Source organism: Typopeltis vanoorti, chromosome 14 (assembly GCF_054136105.1).
Source record: "Typopeltis vanoorti isolate ZY-2024b chromosome 14, IOZ_Tvanoo_1.0, whole genome shotgun sequence".
Lineage (NCBI taxonomy): Eukaryota > Metazoa > Arthropoda > Arachnida > Uropygi > Thelyphonidae > Typopeltis > Typopeltis vanoorti.
In genome coordinates, this window is record NC_143562.1 from 18,104,283 (window position 1) to 18,121,329 (window position 17,047).

Sequence of the window (17,047 nt, forward strand, 5' to 3'; positions counted from 1 at the left end):
GTCTAGTAGTTAGGACATTGCATTGTGGCCGCAATAACCCAGGTTTGAATCTTGGTCATGGCAAAGGAAACTTTTCCCCAGGATTTGAAGGGGATAAATTAACTGTGGAAAGGGTACAGAGGTGGATAACAAACACAGTCTCAGGACTGTACAATGTCAGTTATGAGGATCAGCTGAGGGAATGTGGCTGCAGAGTTTGGTGGATAGAAGGAGAGGTGATATGATTGAGACTTTTAAACTGTTGAGAGGTGGTTACATGGGAGTTCTTTTGCTTGGTTGAACAGCGAGAAGGGGTGATGACAAGGGGCCATGATAGAGTGGTGAGAGCGAGAACGGTCAATGAGTTTAAGGAGTGGTATGAGAGACTGTGTTTCCTAGGAGGGACCTCCCACAATGAGTCTTGATAGACTTGCGTTTCCTAGGAAGGCCCTCCTGCAATGAGTCTTTTGACTCCTTGTAGACCTAAATAATAATAATAATTATTATTCCAGTAAACAGGCTTATACGTTGGTTATGCATTACTAAATCACTTAAGAAATTGACAACATAGATACGAATATAAATTAAATTACACTTTAATAAATATTTCCGATATTTCGGCAACGTCATGTTGCCATCTTCAAAAGGAATGTACAAAAAAGGCATGTGCACGTAGGCACTACAACACAGTAACTGAGAATGAAGTGATGAAGCTATTGTTCTCCTAAAAGTCCTGATGGTGCCCCCCCCCCCCTAGCAGACTAAGTAGGTGTTCTTGCCGTTGGGCTGAAGGTTTGCTGATGTAAGCCTCCCAAATTTGGGGTAGTCTCATACAACCAAATTTGTTGAGATTTGGAGAGTTTCTTGGGGCTGAGGCTGATTCCATAAATAGTCTTTCGAATTTGTATTTGCTACAGTGTATTACTGTAGCTTTCTTCCACCATATTCTGTGGCGTGTATCCAGAGCAAGGTCTGCAAGACCAGAATGGATGTACTTGTGAAAACAGATGTAGTCCTTGTGTTCTGAAATTCTGATATTCACTGTCCTGCCTATTTGGCCAAAGTAAGACAGTTTACAGCTGCAAGGGATCTGGTATACACCAGGTAGGTCTAGGGGAAGTGGTTGGTCTTTAGTGGAGCGGTGTTAGATCCTGAATGAAGGAATCTTGCAAAGAAATCATTCATTCAGAATCTGACATACTAAACTACACAGACAAAGAGAAATACCTGCACATCACCTGAAATTAAAAGTGAAACTTCTTCACATATGTATAAAATTACATTCATTTTATGTACCATGTATTTAATCTATTTTGATCATATTAAGATCAAATTAAAGAATTTCTTAAAAGAGGAATAATTTAACTTATTTTAAGCCTCACTTAAGCTGTATAGAATAACTGTGAGTCACCAGATAGATATTAAGTAATAATTCTTAGAAGGTATACTACTACAAGTGTCCAGCATAATGCTGGCGGCAGTAGCTTACGTGGAACATATATCGATGCGAATTCTGTGAATACAAGAGCATAACAGCAAAGGGAACTGAGAAAAAAGAGGGCATTCAAACAAAGAATATAAGTGGATGAGTGCTGTATTGAAGCTCTCTTGTCTTATCGTTTTCCTGATTCCTGGTTCGGAAGTTAGTGGGTAGTTTGCATAAGGGGGGATGAAGTGTCTGTGCTAAGATGTCGGACAGCGAGCTTTTCTGAGAATGGAGTAGGATTCTATGCAGAGCTGAAGATAAAATTTCCAGTCCTAGCAGAATCGAGCCATCGCTGAAAAGTCCCATCGAAAGGAATGAAGATGTTTCCTGAGACGCAAAGATTTGAGTCCATGTTCGGCAGAAATTATGAAGATAGCATAACCCCTACGCTGGCGTAAGGACAGTCAATAGACAAGAGGTAACCAGACAGACGTACACGTGGAAGATGCAAGAAAAAGTTCGATAAAGTAAAATTACTCTATTTTGTGTTTAGAATTCCTTAGAAGAGAGAAGATTATATGTGAATGTAAATTATGAACATTATTCTAAAGAACTTTGTGGACAGACTCTAATTAGATAGTTAACCTCCTTCTGAGAGTAACATTAGAATGTTTATATTATCTTATGAATAGCTTGCAAAAGGGAGTTTTAGCTTAACATCATATCATTTGCAATCTATCCCAATTTTCAATTACTGTGTTTTACGATGTTTCATAACCTTTGTTTAATTTAAAGTATGTTAATTTCTTAACTCGAGTTTCCTTATTTAGTATTGAGTCAAATTGAATGTATGAATTTTTAGTGTATTTCGTTTTGATATTCCAATAAACATGTCATATTTACCTAAACCTGAGTCATGCCCGATTATGATTCCAAACTATCACTTACAAAAATAGAACCTATTTTGATGGGAAGGAATTAGAAAGTGTACATAATTATAGTTTAGGTCACGACTGCAGTCTGAATCTATACAGCCGTATTAAAGTAAAGTATTGTGTAAGAATGCCTCAGAATCAAGTATTGTCTCCCTGAGTAAGGATCTTTTCTGCTATAGGATACTGGCAGGCGCAGCATAATATAAATTTGCCAGTATCCGAAGAGGAAACAATCCTAGATGTAAGTATATTAGGCCCTATATCTGAAGAAGTAAAATAGTGATAGAAAGATAGAACAGGAATATATAAATCAGTAAAATATAGAGAAAGCAACAACATAACAGCGGATTTTCTGTATGGTGTGTAACAGGAGGTCAAGTCATGTTTTTTTAAGATTTTGGTAATTTTTTCCGAGGTGCCTCAGATGTAGGAAATGGTGATATAGATTTAGAGTAATCCTTGTTGTGGAGGGGGGGTTGTGGTTTGTAGGTTTCAATATTTTTTGGATTTTTTTTTAGGGGGGGGATGATAGCATTGGCTGAGAAAGTGTTGAGGATGTGATTTAGTTCAGTGTTTAGGGCCATGTCATTAGAACAGATTAGTTTAGCCCTGTTGTATAGTGTTTTCACCACTCCATATTGTTGTGGGGGGGGGATGATTGTTGGTGAATGTACCTGCCTGTATGGGTGGGTTTTCTATAAACTGAGAAAACCAAGATTCCATCAGGCTGGCAGGTGACTACTTTGTCTAGGAAAGGAAGGCTGTTGTTTTCCTCTTTTTGCAGGGTGAACTTGATTCTGGGGTGTTGGTTGTTTTAGTGTGTTAGGAAGGAGAGGAGTGTATCAAAGCCATGTGGCCAGATAGCGAACACATCATCGACATAGCGAAGCCATATGGTTGGTTTTTGTGGGGCAGAGTTTAAGGCTTTCTCTTCAAAAGTCTCCATATAAAAAGTTGGCCAAGGGTGGGAAGAGTGGAGAACCCATGGCTGTCCCCTCTATTTTTGTAGAATTTTCCTTGCCAAACAAAATAGCCTGAGTTCATTGTGAACTGAAATAGGGCTGTGATATCGGGAGGAAATTTAGCTTGGATTAGCAAGGATTCTTTGAGTGGGACATTTGTGAATAAGGAGGAGACATCAAAACTGACCATTATGTCAGCGTGTTTGAGTGCAAGGATTTCTATGCTGGCTTTGGCCAAATGTTTAGCTAGTTTGTATGTGGGAGAATCAATGCCATCCACTATGGGACATAATGGAACATTTTCCTTATGTATTTTTAGGAGTCCATAAATACGGGGGGGGGGGGGGGGGTTATGGAGTTAAATGGTTTTAATTTGTTAGTGACTTTTACAGGCGAGAAGAAGTGACCTTCTTAAGGAGCCTGTGGAGTTTTCTAATTTGTGAGTTGGTGGGATTGTACTCGATAGGGAGGTAAGTAGCCTGATCTAACAATAGAGCATTCAGCTTGCCTGTGTAATCCTTTTGGTTAGGCAATACTGTAGCGTTCCCTTTATCCGCTTTGGTGATTATTATTTCCTGGTTTTCCTTTAATTCTAGTAGAGATTTAATTTCCTTACTGGGCATGTTAGTTTTTGGTGGTTTTGCTTTGGTCAGAATACAAGCCACATCCAGTCTAATATCATTGGCGATGTGGTTTGGAAGGTGTCGTATCCCGCGTTCAATTAGTATCATAATATCTTCAGCAGGTATTCTTCTGGGCACAATGGCGAAGTTGTGGCCACGTGAAAGAGCATCGAGTGCTTCAGGTTTCACACTAACTGATGAAAAGTTGACTACTGTTTTGGTAGGATGTTGTAGTTTCGAGTTCGAATTCTTTTTTAAATTTTCAAATTTTTTGATGTGTCAATCTCATACTTTTTTAAATTCTTTCTCCACAGCAGTGCATGAGATGTTGTAGAATAGACCAAATTTTGAGGCTTAAGGTGCTTGAAAGGTCATCTTCGAGTGCCTGGATAGCTAAGTTAGCTTCGTTCAGGAAATAGCGAACACATCATCAACACAGCTCTATTTCAGTTCACAATGAACTCAGGCTATTTTGTTTGGCAAGGAAAATTCTACAAAAATAGAGGGGACAGTCATGGGTTCTCCACTCTCCCCACCCATGGCCAACTTTTATATGGACACTTTTGAAGAGAAAGCCTAAAACTCTGCCCCACAAAAACCAATCATATGGCTTCGCTATGTTGATGATGTGTTCACTATTTGGTCACATGGCCAACACCCCAGAATCAAATTCACCCTGGAAGAAGGAAAAAACAACTGCCTTCCTTTCTTAGACACACTAGTCACCCACCAGCCTGATGGAACCTTGGTTTTCTCAGTCTATAGAAAATCCACCCAAACAGGCAGATACATTCACCAACAATTCCCCCCCCCCACACACACAATAATATGGAGTCATTAAGACACTACACAACAGGGCTAAACTTATCTGTTCAAATGACAATGCCCTAACCACAGAACTAAACCACATTCTCAACACTCTCTCAGCCAATGGCCCACCACAAAAAATACTGAACCCAATAAACCACAACTCTCCCTCCCCCCCCTCACAACAAAGATTACTCTAAATCCATCACCATACCCTATATCCGAGGTACCTCAGAAAAAATTACAAAAATCCTAAAAAAACATGACTTAACTTCTTGTTACAGACCATATAAAAAATTGGCATCCCTTATCCCTCTACTAACCCCCCCCCCACTAGACCTACCTGGTGTATACCAGGTCCCTTGCAGCTGTAAGCTGTCCTACTTTGGCCAAACAGGCAGGACAGCTAATATCAGAATTTCAGAACACAAGGACTACATCCGGTTTCACCAATACAGCCACTCTGGTCTTGCAAACCATGCAATGGATAACCCCCATAGAATACGGTGGAAGAAAGCCATGATAATACACCATAGTAAATTCAAATACGAAAGGCTTTTCATGGAATCAGCCCCCAGCCCTATGAAACAATCCAAACTTCAACAAATTTGGTTGCATAAGACTGCCCCAAATTTGGGAAACCTACATCAGAAGACCTTCAGTTCAATCACCCAAGAATACCAACATTGCCCACTAGGGGGGCACCATCAGGACTTTTAGGAGAAAGAATAGCTTCCTGCTTCATCCTCATTTACTGTTTGTTGTGCCTGCGTGCACGCGTCTTGTTTTTAAGTTCCTGTGAAAATGGCAACGTGACGTTGCCGAAAACTGGAAGTGTATTAAAATTTATTTTAATGTATATCCTAGTATACATTGTAATTTCCTTAAGCTTTTTTAGTAAAAATGCATAACCAACGTCTAAGCCTTTCCACGAGAATATAAGTTCAATATTGCACTGAAGACAATATCTGGATTCTCTTCTACTACTGTTTTTTGTATAAACATGGCATCTCCTTACTACCAGATATGTGGGATAGGTAATATGCTACCAACATGTCTAAAATTCTATTTTAGGAGGATGCAATGACTGATGACTTGTACACTGTTCCATAGTGTACAAGTCATCAAGAAAGAGAAAAGAATCTATTTCTGCACCTTCTATTATGTGTCCTGTTATTTTCCCTCTCTCAAGTACAATAGAACATAAAATGTAAGAATGAACTTTTATGTTCAGGAAACTGTTTATTATACAATAGGTACTGGGGAAACGTGTGCAACAACTGGAAAATAAATTTCTATTTCAGCATTTTCCTTAAGGAGGGATAGTATTTGAACATCTGATCAGCTTTATCCATATCTTTCATGTGCCGTCTGCTTGTTCTAGTCAACTAAAGATGAAAGCTTTATTTTTCTGTCATTTGTGCTCATTTAGTCTTTGTCACGGTTTCCATCTCTAATAAGTGCATTGCTGAAATTACTCATCTTGTCCCATCTGCAAAAGTATTTAGCCTTTACTCATGAAATTCGTTTCTCCTTTCTTTGTTTCCTTTTCCCACAACTGACTGGTGCCCTCTATACAGACCAAAGTGTCACAAATGTAAGCCTGTGACTGAACCATATTGTAGTAAATGTCCACACATATTCTGTATACTTTACACAGCAGATCTTTTACTAGGTTCATCACTGTTTCTTTTACATACTTATCCATTCCTAAAATTACTTCACAATTTCAAAGGCAGAACAGGATTTTGCAACAATGTATGTAAGCTTTAATTATGTATATATCTGGTTTATCATGTTGAGAAATATTGTACTTCAAATGCCCTATTCACTTCAGCATACTCTCGTTAAGAGAGGGTGTTCTGGAATATATGTGGTTTTGAATTTCTGCACAAAATAATCACTAGTCTGTGTTGCTTTCAAGAATGGCTAAATTATCACAGAAGTGAAAGAATTTCTGAATTAGTACAAAATGATCTAAAAATTCATTAAGAAAATCATAAAGGTATTTTTCACATCAAATTTAAAATTAAAAACATTACGATAAGGAAAGTTCGTATACTATACCACAAAGTCAAAAGCCAGTTTCAAGAAAATAAAGCTGCAAAGCTTCAACTTAAATGCCATGTCATCAGCAAAGCACTCATTACAATCTAAATACCTGAGACTTCAAAAGCGAATTACCAACATACATCAATAAAACGAAAATGAAGAGTATTATCTAACCTTTGATAAACAAAAATCAATTTTAAATCCCATAACACTAATAATTGTTTTAATGTCATGATATGACAAATTGCAAACTTACTAGATGATCAACTAGATTCCATACGTCCATTTGTCTTTGTTTTTGCCATTCGTCTAGTCTGATATCCCAGTTTTCTGTTTCAGTTAATGTGAGGGTTAGCTCAGGATGTAATGCTTCAGCTTCCTTTCTCAAATGGAACACTTTCCTTAGTACATGAAAAAAAAAAAAAAATGAATTAATAAAATAATTTAAACAATGTAAGTAGGTACAGTAGTCACTAGTTATAATGCCATCCAGGGCCGGATTTAGACTTGCTGAGGCCCTAAGCTATACAAAACTAGGAGGTCCCCTACTGTTTTAAATTACATCAGCTGGTTCTCAGAAAAATTTTAAATATATACGCCTTTTTAATATATGAAAATATATTTTTTAATTTTTATTAAAAAAATAATAAAGTATGCGTTTATTTTCTAAATAATGATTTTAAAAATTAATTTAAAATTTTAATTAATATGTTTTTGAGAGGGAAAAAACCTCTTTTGTTATAATTTGTATATTTAAAATTATTTAGAAATTATCATCATGATATGTCTGACTTCATTTGAGTGATTTTTCCACGAATATTTTTTTATCAATTTTTATATTTTTTTTATTTGAGGCCCTGGCAGATTGAGAAGACCTAAGCTATAGTTTTTTAAGCTAAATCCGGCACTGATGCCATCTCATATAAGGGTTGTTTGAAAAGTTCGGTAAAAAAATAAGTTATACACATTTTTTTGGAAAAAATCACCTTTACTTCTCAACATAGTCTCCATCGAGGTCTACACATTTGATCCAGCGAGTTCCCAATTTTTACCATCCCATCTAAAACGTAGGATTTATCAAATTGTGCAAAATAGTTATTGACAGCCATGATGACATCCTCGTTCTAAGAAAATTTTTTTCCAGCGAGCCAAATTTTTAAGTTTGGGAACAAAAAGAAGTCACAGGCCAAGTATGGAGAATATGGTGGATGTGGAATCAATTCTTGACTCCCATGACTTTTGTTTAGATAGTTTTACACACTGTTCAGCATTCTTGCATTTGTCTCTGTATTCTCTAAGAGCACAAGCTGACTTATTTGCCAGGAACTTTTGATATGCTTTCTTCTTTTCCCTTCACTGCCTCTTTAACTTCCTGTGTCCACCATGGAGTTCTAATTTTTCTATCCTTGTAGACAACTTCACCACATGCCTCTCTAGCTGAATCAATCAGGGCTTTCTGCAAGGCTTGCCACTGAATCTCCAAGGTTTGATTCCTGTTCTCAAACTCTTTCATTTTTTCTTGAATAATCTTTGGGTATTTTAGTCTACAGTTCACATCTGAGAACTGCTCAACTTTGATTCGCTTTAAGACTTTCTTACATGTTATTCTTTTCAATATGAAATTCAATTTTATCCTACTCAAGACTAAATAGTGATCACTTCCAATTTCAAACCCTCTGTACACTCTGGTGTCCTGCACCAGAGAGAAAACATCACTATCAACAATAACATACTCAATGAGACTTTTCTTATTCCTTGCCTCTTCTCTCCATGTGAGTTTGTGCACATTTTTATGTTGGAACTTGGTGTTAGTGTTAGTAATAACCAGTCCATGTCCTGAGCAGAAATCCAACAGATATTTGCCATTATTATTAGCTTTGCTCTTTTCTCCAAATTTTCCCAAAATATTTTTTTATGTCTCACAATCATTTCCTACTCTGCTATTTAGATTCCCAACAAGGACCAACTTTTCCTTTTTAATTGTGTCAGTTGCTTTCTCTAAAAGCTCAAAAAATTCCTCCACTTCTACCTTAGTAGAACCTTCTGTGGGACCATAGGCACAAATAAGTCTCATTGTCCAGTTCCCCATTCTCATATTTTCCCACATTACTCTTCTTGAATGGCAGTCAGTCTTGAGACTGACTGCCATTCAAGAAGATTAGCCTCGCATTTTGAGTTGAATACTATGGCTACTCCTTCTTTTCCTTGATTGTCATTGCCTGAATGTAACATTTTGAATTTATTGCTCAGAAAAATCTCACCAGTTTTGGTCTTTTTTGTTTCAGTCATCCCTATTATGTCGATCTGGTACTTATCTAATTCCTCAGCTAGCTCCATTTCTTTGCCATTCAGGCTTCTTATGTTGATAGTACCAATCTTTAACTCTGGTGATGTTGAGTTGGGGTGTGTTTTCAGATTTGATCCAGTAGCTGACTTTTTGCTGTTTTCCCTGGTTCCCTGGAGAAAACAATGGGGGGGGCCTTGTTTAACCGGGCGATGCCCCAGCCGGCATGAAATTTTGTAATGTTGTACCGTCATTTTTTATTTTGGTTTAACCAATAAGCATACAATTTGGTCAACTAAATCCCAAATTGCTAGCTCATCCTCTTTCGTTCAGTATCCAAGTATATACAGGGTGCACCACGAGAAGGTGAGGATTGGACATTAGGTCAGAATCCCTGGTCGGTTCTCCGCATTCCTTTAAAGGCTATGTGGAGACCTCCTCTCAGTTATACAGCTTTGACCCTTAAGCAAGTCTGCAGGTAGAATTGAAGTATAGGAAGATGGTTTCATGTTAAATCTGGTGTGAGACAAGGATGTACATGATCCCCTCTATTATTAATTATCTATATGGATCACATTATGAAGGAGAAATTGAAGATGTTAATGTCAGCTCTTTGCTTTATGCGAACGATGTTATACTTCTAAATAAATCCGCTACAAGTTTGCAAGATTCTCCTGACTAAACTGAATAACTGCAGTAAAATATATGGAATGAAGGTCAGCAATAAAAAGACAAAGACAAAGAAAATAGGTAGAATCGTTGAAAATGTCAACTGTGTTTTGAATGGGGAACCTTTGAATGGAAGTAGTAAAACATTTCAGCTACTTAGGTACAATTTTTAGTGAAAATGGTAAATTAAATATGGAAATAGATCAACAAATCTGGTATGGTAGGAAGTCAATTGAATTAATTCATATGGAATAAGAGAGAAATTAGTTGGAACACTAAATTAGCTGTATACAAGGCAATGTTCAAACCAGTTTTTACTTATAGATCTGAGAGCTGGGTCAGAAGTAAAACACTTGACCAAAGACTAGAGACTGCAGATATGAGAGTCCTGAGAAAGATTAGAGGCATGAACAGATGGCATCAATGGCAATATCATATTAAAAACGAGGATATTAGGAAAGAACTTGATGTCAGCATCCAGGAATGCGTCAACAAGGCTAATCTCAGGTGGTATGGTCACTTGAACAGAATGGGCGAGGAAAGATTAGCAAAGCAAGTGTTCTCTGCCAGGTTGGCAGGAAAACGACTGAGAAGAAGACCAAGATATAGGTCGATTGATATGGTACAAAGTGCCTTAGACGATATGAATATAAGATCTGATAATGATGTTGGAGTCTTGACAAGTAACAGACTGATTTGGAGGAAAATTGTAGATAAGAAGTTAGTAATGAGGTAAATTTTTATGAAGTACTATCATATCCTGTACACCCCTTGAGGGTACATATCAGGAATTTGATGATGGTCATCAAATTTCCATGGCTTGTGCCCAAATATGGATACATGACATGGAAAGTTCAGATTTCCCCACCAATACAAGATTACATGGCTCTGTACTGTACTACTTTCTTCCTCCTGTTTCCTATACATAAATGACCTTGTCCTACTGAACAAAAATTTTGTTTGTAGCTTTACTAATGACAGTATACTTGATTTGTTTTCTTCATTTCACAAACTACTTTACAATGTACATTGGGGTTCAGTATTCTGAACTACAAAATCATCCAATAATCAATGCCTAAACTCTGATATCATCACCATTCTTCCATGAGGTGAGAACAACATTCTCAACTTCGATGCTACCAAAACTCAGTTCTGTCTTATAAGAAATGTCTCACTTCACTTCCCACCACCTCTGGTAACATAGATCTACAAACAAGACTGGATGACTTGCACCTATAGTTGAGTCAAACACATCAACATTAACTTATTAAAAAAAAAAAAAAAAAAAACTAAGTGTCCTGATGCTATCCAAAAGAGTGTAATCCAATTAACTGATAATTCATCTCCCACAAATGCACCCAAATCACTTTCTGTTTGTCTGTCTATATAAGTATTTTCATGAGCAATGGTCTGTGGAACTGCCCACCATCACACACAACACATACAGTGGTTTGCAATATTAAATACGAGAACTATAAAATCAAAAGTATTCTACAATGTATTCCTTACCAAATCACATATATTCAATATGTAAATAAAGTAACATATGAAATTTCCAATAATTAAATGTTCATTTATGCTTTAATTCATTCTACTTCACTTATGTATTAAATAGATGTATATTCTGCCCATATTTGAGAGAACCATAGATGGCAGAGTGCCAAGAAGAGTCAATTTATGTTCAACGGAGTAAAAGAGTAAGGGATGTACAAATTTGGCACCAACACACAAAATCATGTGCTTTATAGATAAAATTTTCCAACAGTTATACAAGCAAAATAGTTACCACTTTAAAACCAGAACGTTCATAAAAGTAAAAATTAATTTTCTGACGTGTAATAATAAACACTCATCCCACAAAAGATTGATTACCCTATTATCGGAATGGAATTGCCTTCTTCTGCCATGCACAGAAGTGTCGAGGGTTCTCTCATCTGTGCTCGAACTATACATCACATTCATACGGAGTATCCCAATATTTTCTACAACAACCAGTAATACTGTACTGTAGATATATAAATCAAATTAAGAACTATATAGGACATTTATCAGCATTGCACACAGGAGCTTGACCTCTTTCATAGCATTACAGGCATTATAATGTGCATATCATCAGGCTCTTTTATACAGTGCCAAAACTAAGACCATTAACTATTTATAATTTTAAAAATACAACAAAAATTATGAAGTAATATAGTAGCAGAAGAAAGCTAATTGTGTTACATAATTTAGTGGTTTGCAGAATCAAGTAAGAGAATCATAAAATGAAAAGTATCTACAATGTATTCGTTAACACAGTATGACAACAATACTAAACATACAAATGCATCACTTCTCAACATTCTCCCACTTTGAACGCACGTAGTGCATAAACTTCTGGACAACTATGGGGGAGGGATGGCAGATCTGCAAGCAATGTATGTATCATTACCTCTACTTCTTGACTGCTAGTAAAATGGCAATAATTTATTGTTTAAAATACAATACTAGAAGAATGTTAATTATGATAAATAAACTACTGGTTTGCAATATTAAGTAACAACCACAAAAATAATATCTACAGGGTGTCCCAAAATTCACGCAAGATTTAAATTTAGCACCATTTGTACGGTAAAGTGTTGCCAACGAGAAAAAAAAGACAGCATGACAGCTGACAGTTCAGGGTTATTAAAAATGGAGCGCTACACGAAAGAACAACACATTTTCATTGTTGAGCAACATTTTAAAAATAATGAAGGTTTGGCAGCTACAGTTCGCAATTTTCGTACAAAATATGGTCGAAATAGTGATTTAACTTCATTAACTGTGAAAAGGTTAATTAAAAAATTCAAGGAAACTGGATCAATTAGTGATCTTATACACTCTGGCCGTCCTTCAACAAGTCGTTCAACAGAAAACATCGAAGCAGTTTGTGAGAGTGTTGCTGAGAGTCCAGGAACATCAATTCGGCACCGTGGTCTTGAATTGGGCATTTTGAGAAGCTCTCTACAGCGTATTCTCATGAAAGATTTGCATCTTTATGCTTACAAAGTTCAATTGACTCAAGAACTGAAGCCTACTGACCACACAGCGAAGAGAGTTCGTTGAATGGATTATGGAACAACAACAAGTGGATGCTTATTTTTCGAACAAAATCATCTTCAGCGAAGAGGCTCATTTTCATCTTGATGGTTTCGTTAATCGATAAAATTGTCGCATTTGGGGTTCAGAAAATCCATGAGTGATTGCTGAGAAACAAATGCATCCACAATGTGTCACTGTTTGGTGCAGATTTTGGGCTGGGGTCATCATCGGTCCATTCTTCTTTGAAAATGCGGCTGGTAAGGCAATAATAGTTAATGGTGCTCGCTATCGCGACATGATAATCCAGTTTTTTGTGCCTAAATTGCAAGATATGGATGTGGACGACATGTGGTTTCAACAAGACTGTGCCACATGCCATACAGCCCGAAAAACAATTCAATTACTGCACGAGTCATTTCCTGGTCGTGTAATTTCCAATTTTGGTGATCAGAATTGGCCGCCCAGATCATGTGACTTAACGGCGTTGGACTTTTTTCTTTGGGGTTTTTTGAAATCTAAGGTTTATGCTAACAAGCCCATGACCACCCACGCCTTGAAGGAGGAAATTGAGTGCTGTATCAACGAAATTCAGCCACATTTATGCAAAAATTTTGACAAAAGAGTGCGTATGTGCCAGCAAAGCCGTGGAGGCCATTTACCCGATATGCTATTCCATGCATAACCCTATACTGTATACTTTATGAATCAATAAGAAATTACAATTTTTAATTAAAAACCTGTGTTTTCTATGAAAATTACTTCTTGCATGAATTTTGGGACACCCTATATAAGATACTTTTAGCATTTGTACGAGGATAAGTCAGAAAACACTGCCAGTTACCTTCTGTTGGCAATAATAATAATTATTATTACCATTATTATGTATACTCCTTCAGGAAGTCCAGGGACTCATCTAGAGACAACCATTTTGTCATATATATACTTAAATATCTATCATGGGCAAACCATTATCTCCTATATTAGCAAATTTATATTTAGAAAACTTGGAGGAAAATGGGCCAGATTCTTTAAAGAAGTGTCTGAATCATCTCAACAATCAATACCCAAGAGTACAATTTACCTTGGAATTAATGGTTCTCTCCTGTTCCTGGATGTAAAACTCATTTGTGTCAAAAAAACTGAAGATCTCCACTTATAGAAAACCCACACATACCAACAGATACCTTCATGCACAATCGCATCATTATCCACCTCAAAAACTTGGAATCATTTCTACTTTGCTTGCTTCCTCCTCAGTGAAGAAGAGATTACCAAAGAAGTACAATTTATTTCTTCTTACAACTTTCAGAAAAACAGCTATCCTAAACAGATTGTTTGTAACCTACTTTTTAATCCACTTGCTCACCGTATTGAAGATAGTATTGATGTAAAAGGCTTTATATCTCTACCTTCTATCAGTTCTGTTTCATCAAAGTTAGCTAAAATACTCAAGAAATTTAAAATCTGCACTTCTTTTACTCCTCTGTTCAAATTCCGTTTTCCTTACTCGGTACATACACCTAAACCGAAACATGATAGCCTAAAGTATCCAGGAGTTTATCTTCTTTGGTGTAACTACAATGCACCTTATTTTGGTCAGACAGAGACATCCATTGAGTTGCATATGGGAAAAACCTGTGACAGACATTACATATGGCAGACCTAGAGTCAGCACACTATCTAATCATGTTCTTAATTCTACTCGTCCTAACAAGGAAGAGTCTGTCACTCATCCAGTGATCTGGAACAAATCAGAAAACATTTTAAGATGCTACAATGAACTGGAGAGAAGAACTGTAAAATTAACAGAAATTGTCCTCAATCAGGTTCATACTAACCTTAGCCATAACCTATCTGACTGTCATTCTTCAGCTATCCAACTTTGGTGTATCCAGAATGGCTTCAAATGTTAGCAATACATTTACAAGTTAATTTATACCTGCCTCTTGTAACATATTTTTGCATTTCTCTTTTCATGTTATGCACCCGATGAAGTTTTCTAAGAAAATTATACTAGTTGTGTGATCAAATAATAAATAGTATTTTTCCCAATTTTAGTATAATATAACTTGGCTTCTAGTCATTAAATTTATTTAATCATGTCATATAGCAGAATAATTCTGTTGTAATATATATACATACATATATATATATATATATATTAAAAAAGAAATGGTTCAGGTATTTTCACTAAATGCAGAATGAGATGCTTAACAAAATTTTACATTGTATCCAACACTACCTGATGCATGCAAAAATATCTTGTAGCTGTGATTTCCTATGAGTAAGACAAAGATTAATTAGAGGCTCCATTTCTGCGTTGTCATGTGCAGTATACCTTTCCTCTGAAAGAAATATAATTAAGGTTAGTATTATCGATAGAATTAAAAACAAAAAGATAACAAATAAACGAAACATTGAACTAATTTCCAAAACTGAAAAACATATGGCAGAAGGATTTACTATTTATTTTTTCTAAATAATTTAAGGAAATTACAACGTAAACTAGGATATACATTAAAATAAATTTTAATATACTCAATATTTCGGCAACGTCACGTTGCCATTTTCAAGGAACTTAACAACAAGACACGTGCACGCAGGCACAACAAACAGTAAGTGAGGAAGAAGCAGGAAGCTATTATTTCTTCTAAAGTCCTGATGGTGCCTCCTAGCGGGCAATGTTGGTATTCTTGGGTGATTGGGCTGAAGGTCTTCTGATGTAGGTTTCCCAAATTTGAGGGGCAGTCTCATGCGGCCAAATTTGTTGAGGTTTGGATTGTTTCTTAGGGCTGAAGCTCCACGAAAAGTCTTTCATATTTGTATTTACTATGGTGTATTATCGTGGCTTTCTTCCACCCTATTCTATGGCAGGTATCCAGCGCATGGTCAGCAAGACCAGAGTGGCTGTATTGGTGAAACCGGATGCCTGTCCTTGTCTTCTGAAATTCTGATATTTGCTGTCCTGCCTGTTTGGCCAAAGTAGGACAGCTTACAGCTGCAAGGGACCTGGTATACACCAGGTAGGTCTGGGGGGGAGGTTGGTCTTTAGTAGAGGGATAAGGGATGCCAAATTTTTATATGGTCTGTAACAAGAAGTTAAGTCATGTTTAAAACATAACTTCTTGTTACAGACCATATAAAAAATTTGCATCCCTTATCCGCTCTACTAAAGACCCCCCCCCCAGACCTACCTGGTGTATACCAGGTCCCTTGCAGCTGTAAGTTGTCCTACTTTGGCCAAACAGGCAGGACAGCAAATATCAGAAGACAAGGACTGCATCCGGTTTCACCAATACAGCCACTCTGGTCTTGGTGACCATGCGCTGGATACCTGCCACAGAATAGGGTGGAAGAAAGCCACGATAATACATCGTAGTAAATACAAATATGAAGGGCTTTTCATGAAATCAGCTTCAGCCCTAAGAAACAATCCAAACCTCAACAAATTTGGCCGCACGAGACTGCCTCAAATTTGGGAAACCTACATCAGAAGACCTTCAGCCCAATCTCCCAAGAATACCAACATTGCCTGCTAGGAGGCACCATTAGGACTTTAGGAGAAATAACAGCTTCCTGCTTCTTCCTTACTTACTGTTTGTTATATCTGTGTGCACGTGTCTTGTTCTTAAGTTCCTTGAAAATGGCAACGTGATGTTGCCGAAATACTGAAGTGTATTAAACTTTATTTTAATGTATATCCTAGTTTATGTTGTAATTTCCTTAAATTATTTAGTAAAAAATGCATAACCAATGTCTAAGCCTTTCCATGAGTTTTACTATTTAACTGTATCATAGAACTGCATACCCCGACTCAACTGAGTTGGGGGCATACAGATCTTTATCTACTATTATTAGCATAATAAGGTCATCCTCATCATCAAATTCTTGATATGTACCCTCAAGTAGTGTACAGGATATGATAGTACTACATGAAAAACATCATTACTATCTACAATTTTCCTTCAAATCGATCTGTTACCTATAAAGACTCCAACATTATAAGATTTTATATTTTTATCTTCTAAGGCATTTTTACTCTATCAATCTACCTATATCTTGGTATTTTTCCTGCCAACCTGACAGAGAACATTCGTTTTACTAATCTTTCCTTTCCCATTCGTTTAAGTGATCATACCACCTGAGATTAGCTCTGCTTAAGGATCAAAGCTGTATAACTGAGAGGAGAACTCCACATTCCTTTAAAGGAATGTGGAGAACTGACCAGGACTTCTGACCTAATGTCC

The 17,047-nt window shown here is 36.8% G+C and overlaps 1 protein-coding gene across 2 annotated transcripts in view; it reads right to left on the bottom strand.

Annotated features, from left to right (window-relative positions):
* IKKbeta (inhibitor of nuclear factor kappa B kinase subunit beta) overlaps positions 1 to 17,047 on the bottom strand; it is a 135,198-nt gene that overhangs the window by 20,771 nt on the left and 97,380 nt on the right. For both annotated transcript variants that reach the window (XM_090404079.1, XM_090404078.1), the window contains exons 16-17: positions 15,043 to 15,145; positions 7,041 to 7,185 (exon numbers count right to left, since the gene is read on the bottom strand). In XM_090404079.1, coding sequence (XP_090260205.1) covers positions 7,041 to 7,185; positions 15,043 to 15,145 — 248 coding nt within the window. The remainder of the gene's footprint in view (positions 1 to 7,040; positions 7,186 to 15,042; positions 15,146 to 17,047) is intronic.